At 31.9% G+C, this 14110-nt stretch overlaps 1 protein-coding gene across 1 annotated transcript in view; it reads left to right on the forward strand.

Moving 5' to 3' along the window:
• The window catches only part of Cdk13 (cyclin dependent kinase 13), a 100179-nt gene that overhangs the window by 53260 nt on the left and 32809 nt on the right, over positions 1-14110 (forward strand). Inside the window, 2 exon segments of the mRNA XM_047562404.1 lie at positions 9119-9308; positions 10568-10624. Coding sequence (XP_047418360.1) covers positions 9119-9308; positions 10568-10624 — 247 coding nt within the window.

Genomic DNA, 14110 nt, shown 5'->3' on the forward strand with positions numbered 1-14110 from the left:
ACATGGTTCTTTGAAATGTAAGAAGGCTTTTCTTTTAGGGACCTTTCTTGGTGCCTTATAGACCCAAATCTGCTTATGGCTACATTTTTCTGTTTATAGAATGTCTTATGTCTCTAGGACAGTTGGAAACTGGAAGCCAATGTGCTGGGTCATAAAGTTGTGATTTAATGGTCACTTTTAATTTAGGATGTAGAAGGTTGTTAATATTCTCTTTTCAACATTTTACCTTTTATTTCAGTGTATGTAATTATTATTTCTGCTTGACCATTGCTGGGGTAATGAAGAGTTTAAATTCAGTTTACCTGTAGATTTTCAGGCACCAAACTTGAACTTGCATATTTTGTGATCATGTTAGTGTATAATGGGATGTCTAACACATGTTATGCATTTGTTAGGATTTGTTCATTTTTTCAAATATTTGAGTTATAGAAATTAAATGAGTTTTGCACTTTCTAAAGCAATTTTTGTTATTTGTCTCTGGCTTTAAATGAGTTTCTTAAAGTGATTTGGAATTTTATATTATGTTCTAGATTGAATATAACCAATAAACTTCCAACTTGCATGAATTCATATTTTTATCACTTTGTTGTTTCTGCAGTAGTCACTTTAACAAAGATTTCCTTTATTGATATTTCCAACACCTTTACTTTTATTTTAATACACCATAATGTTCATTAAGTATATTTATTGTGTACAAAAAGCTAGACTTACCTGCTACTCCTAAAATGTTGACACTGGTCGCATTGGTCCCAGAGTGTAACTGAGGTTGCACATGCTTCTCACTATACTTCCTATTCTGAAAGTAGAGTCTGTAGTATATGATAGCAATTTAATGAACCATTTATATTTAATCTAAAGAAAGTTGCTTAAACATGTTAAGATTTAAAATGATAACAGTATGACTATAGATGAAATAAGTTGTAGGTAAAGTTTTAAAAAGCAATATAACTGAAAGATAAGATTAGTTCAAAAAATTAAGTATTATAAATTAATAGCCAGAAATCAGTTCATGTGAAACTTTTTAGAAATAATAATTTTGACTATTTACTCAAGATAATTCTCTTAGCCATAGATAGCTCAAAGAAAAATTATGAAACATTACTAAAGCAGTGTATATGGTGATCACTGTGGAGGTTCCTCAAAGACTAGGCTAGACACCAGCATATGACCCAGCTATATCACTGTTGGTATTTATTCAAAAGAATTAAGGCAGGGATACATGCATACCCATTTTATAGCAGCACAGTTCACAACAGCCAAGTTATGGAACCAGCTTAAGTGTCAGCATATGAATGAATAAATAAAATATGGTATAAAACATCTTGGAATTGTATTCAGCCATAAAGAAGAATTAAATTGTGTTATTTGCAGGAATATGGATGGAACTTGAAAGCATTATGTTAAGCAAAATAAGCCAAACTCAGAAATTCAAGGGACATATGTTTTCTCTTACATGTGGAAACTAGAGAGAAAAAGAAAAAAAACCTGGGAGTGAATCTCGTTGAAAACAGAAAGGAGGCCAAAGGGAAGAGGAGAGGGAACGGAGAGGTTCTGAGGAATGAAATTGACCAAATTATGCTGTGTGCATATACAGATATGTCACAATGAATCCCACTATTATGCACCAATAAAATATTAATTAAAAAAATTACTAAAAATAAGAATCAATGTTTTTCAGAAAATGAATTAGAAACTTTTAATAAATTGAAAATATAATGCTTTATTTGATTTAAAGGAACATATAATGCTTACTGTGGGCTGGGCACTATTTTAAGCTTTTCACAAAGGTAACTCTCATAATCCTCACAGCCATAGAATAGAGAAGGAAATGAAGTACAGGAGATGTGCAATATAGTGACTAGAAATCTTTCTCAAATGGATTATCATTTCAGTTTGTATGATTTTAATAGGATGTGAAAAATCTAATTATATACTATGGTATATTTACAGGAAGGTATGTTTGAAACTCAAATTTTGAGACCAGGTACACACCTATTCTCATTCCCAGTTGTGGTGACATTGAGTAGATTCCTTTTCTTTGAACTTCTGTTGCATTTAATGTAGTAAGGGTATATTTCCTTATCCATCTAGCTCACTATCTTTGTTGGCTTTGGAGTCCTGAACTAGGAATGGAGACCCCAAGATGAAGAGCCAGGAGCTTATGAAGTTTTCTAAGTTTGAAGCCTGAATGGCCAGAGGTTTCTTTGGACCTCTTCTTGGTAGAAGCACTTTTGGGTTTGAGATCATTGGTTTCAGGTTGGCAAAATGATCAGATCTTTCTCTTTTGCCATTTTAGGAATTTGTCTATTTTTAATTACTACCACCACTCTCAGCCACGATTTCTTATAATATGCAGTGTACATGTATCTTTTTTATTGTGTTACAACCACTAATACCAGTGAGAAAGGGAAGAGTGCAGGTTCCTTCCTTTTCAATGAATACTTATGCTTCCATCCTATGCACAGGTTCTTTTTTCCCTCCTGTTTCTTCTGTCTTTGAAGGTGACTTTGGGGTAAATAAAAATACTGAAGTAAGATCCCGAAATAGTTTGAGAAGGAATTAGTAAATCTTTGTTGGGGACCTATTAAATACCACACACATTATTCTAGATGCTGGGAAGCAGCAGTAAAACTAGATAGAAAAGGTCCCTAACCTGTGGTGTTTGTATTCTGTCAAGAAGATTGGAAGCTGAGAGTGTAGGGTTAAGGGAATAGAGGAAATATCTTTTTGTTTGTCCTGACTTGAATAAAACCAGGGTTAAAGAAGAGTGGAGGAGTATCCTGATTCCCCCTTCTGTGATATGTATGACTTGGGGCCTCTTTAAATTGTCTTCCTTAAATTCTTTCTTTCTTTCTTTCTTTCTTTTTTTTTTTTTTTTTTTAAACTAAGGATTTCCTTCTACCAGGACCAGGCCAGAGGTTTCTTTATTTTTTAGGCAGTGCTGCTGAGGATCAAATCCAATGCCTCACATGTACTAGGTGAACGCTGTGCCACTGAGCTACAGACCCAGCCCCTTAAATTATTTCTAATGCTGAATTTGAGAAAAGAGAGTTCTAATATAGCTTACACTTTATTTTTTGATTACAGCATTTTTTAAAAGTAACAATATTGGAGTTGTAAGGAATGATTTTCTAAGATCTAGCCATGAAATTCATACCTCTTGATATTTTGTCCCTGTCAAACCTGCCTTAACCTTTGACTTTGGATTGATTACTTTTAAAAATACTAAACTTGCTGGAGAAAAAATTATACAATCATGTAGGTTATTTTCTCCTCAGATTTATGGTCTACAAAGCATGAACTTCAGGGCTATTAGACCATCCTTTTGTCTTTGGCAACTCCTTCTGTTCTACAAAGCAAAGGTTCCTATTCAGCTTCCTTTCCCTTTCTCTTAAATAGAAGACATTGCTTCATTTTCTGCAGAAAAAGTCACACTTACCAGATGAGAACTCACTTTCTCAACTTTTAACTTTACATGCACTTAACTTACTCTATAACCCATTTCACTCTTCTGCCTCAGAGAAAGTGATATTTTCCTTCCTATTGGAAGCTGATTCCTTCTAGTGTCTAGGAACTGTAGTATGGGTTATCTCTGCTGTATTTTCACCTGTTGCCCTCTCCTGTGGTGCTTCTTACTTTCAGCACTAAACCTACCACATCTCTCCCATCTTAAAACAAAATAAACTTTCTGTAATTTGAATTTGCTTGTGAGTTGTTACTTTCTTTTTCCTTCCTCTTTGTTGTCAGACTTCATGAAAGAGCAATTGGGACTTGCTGTTTCTAATTTCTCACTTTGTCATTCATTTACTGGTTTTTCTGAATCTTCTCACTACTTTATAAAGATAAAAATATTAATAATCTCTTGCCAAATCCGATAATAATGTCTCAGGTTTTTTTCTTATTTGATATGAGCAGCATATATTATGTTTACTTGCTTCTTGAATATTTTGGCTTTTCTGAAAGACCTTTTACTCAGATTTGCTTTCTTACTCTTTGGCTGTTGATTCTTAGTCTTGAATGAATAGTATCTAAGTTTATATATATAGTTACTAGAGTGGATAATTGAAAGTTGGTCTTTCACATCTTTTCTTGAAATGGTGTTTTAAATTTAGCATTAGGATAATCTTGCTGAAGAATTTTAAAACATTTTATTAAATTGAGCTAGTTTTGATTCATTGCTTCCATATTTTTGGTCATGTGTCATATACTCTTTTGGAATCAGTAAAAATTGTTTCATTTCAAATCTGTACCACTGAATTTATTATTATTTATTATTATTGGTGGTGTAGTTTCTCCCTCCCATATATAGTCACTTGGAGAAGAAAAATCAATAAAAACAAATGCTATTATTCTTCTGGTTTTAAAATCAGTTCTTCTCAGGGTTGTGTTAATCAGCTTTTTATCTCTGTGACCAAAATATTTGATAGAACACTTAGAGGAGGAAAGTTTATTTGGGACTTAGGGTTTCACAAGTTCAGTCCATGGTTGGCTGATTCCATTGCTTTGGACCTAAGATGAGGCAGAACTTGTGGGACCAGAGACAAGATATAGTCTAAGGGCATGTCCACAGTGACCTGTTTCTTCCAGCAACATCCCACCTACCTACAGTTACCATCCAAATTATTAAACTACCAAATGGATTAATCCACTGAGGTTATAGCACCTCTGATCTAGTCATTGACTATAAAAGCTCCACCTCTAAACTTTGATGTAGTGGGAATCATGCTTTCCAACCGAACTTTTCAGAGTACATTTCTAATGATCCAAGTCATAACAAAGGTATTTTTCTCTGTGAAGAAATTTTTTGTTGTTGCCAAAGTATTTCAAGGTTTGGATTCTTAATGTCTGTATTAATGGAGAAGACTAGTGGAGTTTCACTTGGTCCTATCTGGCTGTCTTACATTATCCTCCCATCCTTTACCTAAGTTTCGCAGTCATAAAAGTGTCTTCCTTAAGTGCTAAGCAGGTGAGGAGAGAATTTGGTAGATAGCTACCATGTGTTTTCTAGATAACCTCATCTACCTTATTATTAAAACAAAGTGAAAGGGTTTTCTTATTTGGGGTGGTGTGATAGGGATCAAAGCCAGGACCTGGAGCATGCTAGGCTAATAGTGCTTTACCACTGAGCTGTATATCCCCAGCCTCTCAAGAGAAAGAAATTCTGTGTTAAAGTACCATTTTAAAATATTCTAATTTTTTTAACTCTTCCTCCTAAACTATTAATGACCTTATCAATATCCATAAATTTTCTTCACTTCATCTACAAGGACCCTTTTGTAGAAGGACAAAGAGTAGATTAACTAGATTTCATAGACTTTTGCCATGATTGTCTTGTAGTTCAGAGCTTATCATATCACTTTCTCAGTTTTAATTTTAAAATGAAAACACTGGAAGAAAATTGGGAAATAATCTGGGTGATAATATATTGTTGTACCTAAAGTGGTAGTTGATATTTCCTTCAAGAATATTTTATTAAACTTTTTTAAAAACAGATTTTTTTCAATCTGGTTTCTCCTCAGGTTTTAATCCATCAGGCAGGTGATGCCATGTCATTTGGAACTTTTAAGAACAGTGCTTTTGAGAATTTTTAAGCACTTTTGAGAACACTGCTAGCTGGGTGTAGTGGCACACGCCTGTAATTCCAGTAGCTTGGGAGCCTGAGACAGGAGGATCACAGGTTCAAAGCCAGCCTTAGCAGTTGAGCGAGGACCTAAGCAACTCAGTGAGACCCTGTCTCTAAATAAAATACAAAAAAGGGCTGGGGATGTCGTTCAGTGGTTAAGTGCTCCTGAGTTCAATCCCAGTACCCAAAACAACAACAACAACAGAAAAGTATTGTTCAGTAGATACATGATGCTGAACCATGTTTGTGTATGTTTAATTTTTTTAGAAATACCATTAAAATAAGTAAATGACAAGTGAAATTATTTTAACCCAAATATAAAAAAGGTATTGAGATTTTTTTGTATTAATCTTCAAAATCCACTGTGTATTAATACACTTAAAAACACCTCTCACCTTGCTGTAGCCCCAGTTCTATTGGTCAGTAGCCACATGTGACTATTGCTTTTCACTTAGACACTGTAGTCTTAAAATATAGCTTGATATTTGTCCTACTTTGAGTTAGATACTTTATTCTGCATGTTTGGGACCACCTACTACCAATTTACTTCAACCTTGGGCTTTTTTTGATTTTGAGTATTTACCTTTGGTAGATTGAAGTTAATGCCTTTTATTTCTGAGTAATAGTCTGTTGTGTGAATGAACTGTACATTGTTTCTCCATTTACCTATTGAAGAATATTATGGTTGCTTCCAGATTTTGACATTTATGAGCAAAGCTGCTATAAACATTCTTGTACAGGTTTTTGTGGATGTAAGCTTTGGGTAAATACCAAGGAGCACAATTATTGGTTCATTTGGTAAGAGAATGATTAGTTTTGTAAGAAACTGCAAACTGTCTTCCAATGTGACTGTTACCATTTGGCATCCCCCATAAGCAACATGAGAGTTTCTGTTGCTTCATATCTTCATCAGCATTTGATGTTACTATTTTGGATTTTTGCACCTCTAAGACATGCAATGGGTACCTCCTTTTAATCTGCAATTCTCTGATGAAGTAATGTGGCGGGTCTTTTATATTTTATTTGCCATTTGTATATCTTCTTTGGTGAAGTATCTGTTCAGATCTTTTGCCCATTTTTTAATTGAGCTGTTTTCTTATTTTAAGGTTTTAAGAATTCTTCAGATATATTGCATACCAATCTTTATCAGATTTGCATTTTGTGAAGATTTCCTTCTAGTTGTGGACTTGTCTTTTCATTCTCCTAATGAGGCCTTTCAAAGAGAGAAGTTTTAAATTTTAACAATGTACAACTTAATTTCCTCTTTCACATATTGTGATTTTTGTATTGTATCTAAAATCATCATGAAACCTAAAATCCATCTGGGTTTATTCCTGTGTAATCTTGTAGGAGTTTAGTTTTTATTTTATCTTTAGTTCTATAATTTTCTAAATAAATTTTGTGAAAGATATAAAATCTATGTGTAGAATCATTTTTGTTTGAATTTTGATGTCCTCTTGTTTCAGCAGCATTTGTGGAGAGACGGTCCTTTCTCCATTGAAATGCCTTTGCTTCTTTGTCCAAGATAAGCTATTTTTTTAGGATCTATTTCATATTTTCTACGTACCTGTATTTCACTGCTATCACATTGTATAGATTACTCTAGCTTTATACTATATCTTAAAGTTTAATAGAATCAGTTCTCTAACTTTATTTTCCTTCTTTTTTCTTCAGTTTTTTTTTTTTTTTTTTTTTTTTTTTTTTTTTTGCTATCCATACAAGCTTATCTGCAAAATAACTTGCTGGGATTTTGATTGGGAAGAACCTTGACAAATTGAGTATTCTGTCATACACCTGAAATGTTTTTCCATTTATTTATGTCTTTGATTTTTTCCATTAGAATTTATACTTTTCATCATATAGATGTTATACATGGTTTTAATTTCAAATTTTGTTTGTTCATTGTTGGTATATAAGAAAGCATCTGTGATTTGGTGTCTGCCATTAATTTAGGGACATTTTCTATCATTGCTTCAAATATTTCTTGTGTTTCCTTCTCCTCATATAACTCCTCTTGTAATTATTTATTGATACTTCATTCTTTTTCTCTTTGAATGTCATTTTGGAAGTCCCTGTTGACTATCTTCAAGCTCATTGATTTTTATATATATATATATATATATATATATATATATATATTTAATTGTAGATGGACGCAATACCTTTATTTTATTGATTTATTTTATGTGGTGCTGAGAATGGGATCCAGTGCCTCACATGTGCTAGGCAAGTACTCTACCACTGAGTTACAACCCCAGCCCAAGCTCTTTGATTCTTTGGCTAAGTGTGTATAGTTATGAGTCTGTCAGTGGCATTCTTTATTTCTGTTAATGTTTTTGATTTTGAACATTTCCTTTTGATTCTTTAGCTTAGATTTTCTGGTTCTCTACTTATGGTATCCATCTCCTCTTGCAAGTTGTCCACTTTTTTTTTTCCACTAGAACTCTTAGTTTAAAAAGTTCCTGTATATCTGCTATTTTTTAAGTTTGACTCTGGTGCTTCCTTTGTTTTCTTAGATTATTTTAACATATCTTCTAAGTTTTGATTGAAAGCTCTATATGATATATGTGATTTGAAGGAACTAAGGTAAATAGTCCTTTAGTGTAAGGTTTCTTCTGAACAGAGTTAGTAATAATGAAGGTTTTTGTCTTGTGTACAACGCCTGGCATTTTCTTACTAAATGTGATACTGGCTTTAGGTTTCAGAGAAGTACCATGTGACGAAAGAATCTTTCTGTTGCACATTTACTGAGAATTATTGTTTTTAATTAGGATCTGATTATGAGCTATGATCCGTTACTTGTCATGATGTTAAGAGTTTTTCTCTTTTCACAGATAGTTGTAATGCATTTTGTTAGCTTTTACATTCTTGAATTGCTAAATGAAGCTTAAACTTGATTATAGTATTCTTTATAAAGCTTTGGATTCAACTTGTACAAGTTTTAAGGTTTTTAATCTCTATAATCAGTACAGTTGTAGGCTTATGTGTTTATACTAAGTGCTATTTTATGTTTTGGTTGCAGAATTACATTGGTTTTATAAAATAAAGTTGTTACTTCTATGTTTTCAAGTACTCTTGAGTTGTACAAACAATTAAAGTATATGTTTATTGAAAGCTTAACAATCTAAAGTTCATCTGGGACCCACTCCCCTTTTTACTAAAAGCAGTTGTTTTAGCAACTTTCAGTTTTATTTGGTGAACTTTACTGACTTTTAGCCCCTTTGAAGACAATTTGTCTAAAACGGTAACAGTTTATTTACATTAATCATACTCATCAATTAATTTTTATCATAAGTTTTCTTTAGGAAAAAAACTAGTTTGTATATTTCATTGATTCTGCATTCTGAGAGAAAGTTGAATGTGATTAAAGTGACAGAGTAGCACTTTTCAAAGATTAATTCCCACCTACCACCAGTATTTTATTGTTACAAATTGTATGGGTAGAAGAGTTATAAAATTAGAAGTCTTTAATTTAATAATTATTCTCATTCTTAGGTGCATTTTATCTGGTGTTTGAATATATGGACCATGATCTGATGGGACTTCTGGAATCAGGCTTGGTTCATTTTAATGAAAATCACATAAAGTCATTCATGAGACAGCTCATGGAAGGTCTGGATTATTGTCATAAGAAGAACTTTTTGCATAGAGATATTAAGTGTTCAAATATCCTTCTAAATAATAGGTATGGATTTGAGTTTGATACATATATTTAAAGTAAGTGTTATATACTATATACCTTGATTCTATAAAAAGTGTTTCAAAGTAGTTCATTGCCTCAGACTATTTTAATGTACATGACAGCTTTGGGCTACCTCTAAAGTTGTGTCAGATATATAAAATTAATTTCCAGTAATAGTCTGTAATGTACATATAATAGTAGTTACTTTCTTAAAATATTATGAGTGAAACTTCTAATAATTACTGTTGCCTTTCAGCTTTACAAATAGATTTTTTGAATTTTTTTAAACATTTGTTTTAGATGTTTTAAAACATTTAAACAGTTTTAAAGTGAATTTTGAAGTGTTTATGAAGTTTATGTTAACTATTTCAGTAACTGCATAACCTTAGCTCTGGTAGTTCTCTTGTAATTGCTGCTGTTATAATTGCTACTGTTTGTTAGTATAAATGAGACAGGCCTGGTCATGGTTTTAATTAATAGGAAATATTCTGTGTGCTTAGCCCCACTTAGAGCTAGAAAATTAAATTTGAAATGATTTGACATTTCTTGAGTACTATGGACTTGAAAGAGTTGTCTTATTCCTAACTAATGAAAATTCTCACTTATTTTCATTGAAGTATACTATTCTAAACACAAACTGAATAGTACCTAAATTACTGTTACACTAGTCCTATTATAATAATGACAGTAATAATAGTAATAGAGTAATTCTTTGATACCCATGGGAGATTGGTTTTAGGAACTTCCTCCCCTCTACCTAAATCTGTAGATAGATGCTCATGTTCCTTGTATTTAAAATGGTATAGAATTTGCACATAACTAGTACATCTTTCCATATACTATAAATCATCTCCAGATTATTTATAATACCTAATGCTTAGTAAAAGTTCATGTAAATAGTTGATATTTGCTATTATTTAGGGAATAACAATAAGAAAAAGAGGTCTGTTTAGTACAAATGCAATTTTTCCCCCAAATATTTTTAATCTGCAATTGGTTGAATCTGCAGATTCAGAACTCATAGCTGTGGACGGGACGCCTCAACTACTATAATAATAGCAACTGAATTGTTTAAAGAAAAGTACTATTTGTCACCTGGTGAATTTGCTGTTACTTGACTTTTCTTGTAAGATCTTGGCATTATTGCAGTGTAATCAAAGTTAATGTGTCTTTTTGATTAGTTAAAGGAATAGAGTATGAATATAAATTGTCAATTCAGAGTAGAATAACAACTTTTGTTCATTTTTTCTTATTTCCACCAGAGGGCAGATAAAGCTTGCTGATTTTGGACTTGCCCGTTTGTATAGCTCCGAAGAAAGGTAAGAATACTTTCAAATGAACATTGCAGGCACTAAAATCTACTTTTAGTATCTGTACAATAAGAATCAATAAGAATTGATACATTTTTAAAAGTGACATTAACTTTTCATGTTTAAATATACAAAATAATGACACTTTATACCATATTGTATTACCTACTTTAATTATAAAATTTTATGTATTCAATTTAAAAATAATCGATTTTTGGTATAGGTAAATATAGTTTCTGTTAAAATGTACAATTATAAATATAACTGAAATTTGATTTCACAGAATTTAAAAAAATTCATGCTTAGGTTTCTGATGCAGATCCAGACATTAAGAATGTTGTTCTTAATTTTTGTAATTTGTAAGAAACTGTAGTGTATGCTTTTAAAATTATACATTTAAAACTTTTTTTCTTTTTTGCGGGGGTGGTGCTAGGGATTGAACACAGGGTCACACATGCTAGACATGTGCTCTACCACTGAGCTTACACTCCAACTGACCAGTGTTGTTTTAATTATTGTTTTAGACTTCGTGTGTGTGTGTGTTTTGTTGTTATATCTGCAGTTGTGTTTGTCTTTTTGTTTGTTTTTTCATTGTTTTGGTAATTCCTTGGAACTCTTTATTTAAGCAAATTATTGTGAGGAAGTTATATATGTAAAATATAAAAAAGGTTGGAGTTTCTGTGGCTAAAGATGGGGTATTGTATCTAACTTGATTTCCTCTGTGCCTGGTGGTAGTGAAATATGACTTGCCTTGTTAGAATCAATATGGAATTTCAAAATAAAGTAATTTTGTGAAATAGCAGATTTTATGCAAATAAACTCTGAAATTAACTGAATTCGTAAGTATCTAGTCAGTTTAGCGCATTCCTGTGTTTACTTTTGGATTTATTGATATATAAATATATCTTTATTTAAATTTTTTATGGCAATTCTGTCATTTCTTTAGTGTCATCTTTTAATAATAATGAAACATAAAATTGGAATTCTTAGAAATAGGCATTTGCTTTCAATGAATCTTTGCCAGTTTTTGGTTAGTTGAGGAAATAAAAATTCTTTTGTTTGAATTTTTCAGAGTGAAAAATTTGTTTAATCTTGCAGTGCCTGTGACATCATTGTAAAAAATCTTTTCATTGTTTATTATTCTAGAGTAAAGGTTTTCAAATGGTGTGTTTTGGATCTAAGAGTTCCTAGAAACCTCTCAGACAGAATTTTGTGGACAGAGTTGTGATTGGATAGGGCTCTAGTCCTCTATATGTACTTTTATTAGTCATTCTCTTTTTATTTTACCTACTGTACACTCACAACATTTGAAGAAAGGATTGTATCTTTTTTTTGGTGTGTATGTGTGTGTGTGTTAAGAACTTAGCCTAAAAAGCTTATGTTCCTCATTTTGTATTTGAGAAAACTAAGACCTAGATAGGATTGAATGACTCTCTTTTAAAAAAATTGTTTTTAATTGGCATGTGAAAATTGTGTATGTTTATTTGTACAATTTGTAATTTTAAAATATGTGTACATTGTGGAATGCCTAAATGAGCTAAGGAACATGTGTCCCTCACGGTTTTTCTGTTTGTTTTTAGTTTTGGTAAGAATACTTAACATCTACTCTCAGCAGTTTTCAAGATTATAATACATTGCTATTAACTATATTCACCATGTTGTCCAATAGGTCTCTTGAAACTTATTTCTCCCATTTCACTGAAATTTTATATTCTTTGACCAGCCCTCAACCCCAACCACAGCCCTGGTAACCACCATGTATTTTGTACTTCTATGAGTTCAACTCTTTTAGATTCTGCTTATAAGTAATATCACATAATCGTGTCCCCCCTACCCCACTGACTTATTTCACTTAACAATAATGTCCTTCAGTTTTATCTCTGTTGTCATAAATGATGGGATTTCCTTCTTTCTATTAAGTAGAAGAGTATTCCATTGTGCATATGTGTACCACATTTTCTTTAACCATTCATCTGTTGATGAACACTTAATTGATTCCATGTCTTTGCTGTTGTTAAGGATTGAATGACTAAAACTCAAAAGATATTGGCAAAGTCAAGGATGTGCAAGGTTTTCTGCTTCCAGTTTTTTCTTATTCCCATCATGTATAATAATGCCCTTTTTAGAAAATGAAAAGCTGATCTTAATGTGTACTTAATCTGAAACATAATTTGCATGACGTAATTTTAAGTGACTAAATATCTGTGCATTTTCTTTTGGGGACATTTTAGTTAATTAAGGATTTTGTTTGCTTTACTGGTTGAGATTTCACTGTAGTTATATTTTCCTTAGTACGAGTATATGTTTGTCATAACTTGAGTATAAATCTCATTGTTTTTATTTTCTTATTACGTTTCAGTGACAATGGGAAACACCTAATTACCATTTGTTCCATCCAATCAGTTCTTTTCATGCAGATATGTGTGCACATAATTTGGAATAGATTTATTCCAGAAAATTTACTATTAAGCCATATTTTGTACATCTTTATTTTCCCACTGATTTCCATTTTAAAATGCAGTGTTGATTTCCAGTGAAGTGTCAGAAGTGTGACAGTTCACTGGGCCATGTTCCTCTATTACCCTGTTGGATTCATGGAGGAAATTTGAGTTTAGAAAAGCAGGAGATTTAAGATCCTTTATTTTGCATCTGCAGGTATTGTAAACTGAATTTTTCTGGTCACTGAAATTTAAAAGAGAAATAATTGATGTGTTTAACTAATAAGCAAATGTCTTATTCTTAATTAAGGAGTTTATATACACCTTTAAATTGCCCCCCTCTTTTTAAAGATAACAGTTACTCTCTTTAAAATCCATTGAAGAAATACGCTTATTTTTATAGAATGCCTTCAAAATATATATTGTTCTAGTGAATCTTAATAATACTCTGACTTTAAAAGAAACCTACCTTTACAAATGTATTTTCCAGATATTTCTTAAAACATATGCAAAGGGTTTTTTTAATTCATAATTTTACTTTGTTGTTATAATCAGAAAGCAGAGCAAAACTTACTGTAATATACCTATGCACATTTAAGTTACTTTGAAATATTTTCTAATTAGCTCCAATAGATAAAATAACTGAAGTGTTTAAAAATTTAGTGTAACGTTTTTCATTTCAAAACAGAGCAGATTCAAGCCTGTTATTATAATAGCATCAACCCCAACTCTCATTTAATTTTTGATATGCCTTTTTGTTTTAAATGTGAGAAAACTGGATAGAATTACAGCTAGTACTTGAGGTCTGTGATCAGTATGGACCTCCCTGTTACATGTGCTATAATAGAAGAAATAAAGAGAATCACTAGTTTAAAGTTAGAGAGGTGGGTGGTGGGAAGTGTTGTTTTTAAACCGGAATTATTTCCTCATTTCCAATATCAGCATTTACACTTTATTCTGTTCAGCATCGGAAACCGTAGAACTTTGTAACTTATGTTTCAGTACTATTTTAAGTGTAACTTTTCCAGAGACTTTGAGCCACAGATATCTCCTTTTC

The sequence above is a fragment of the Sciurus carolinensis genome, chromosome 8, assembly GCF_902686445.1.
Source record: "Sciurus carolinensis chromosome 8, mSciCar1.2, whole genome shotgun sequence".
In the NCBI taxonomy this organism is placed as follows: Eukaryota; Metazoa; Chordata; class Mammalia; order Rodentia; family Sciuridae; genus Sciurus; species Sciurus carolinensis.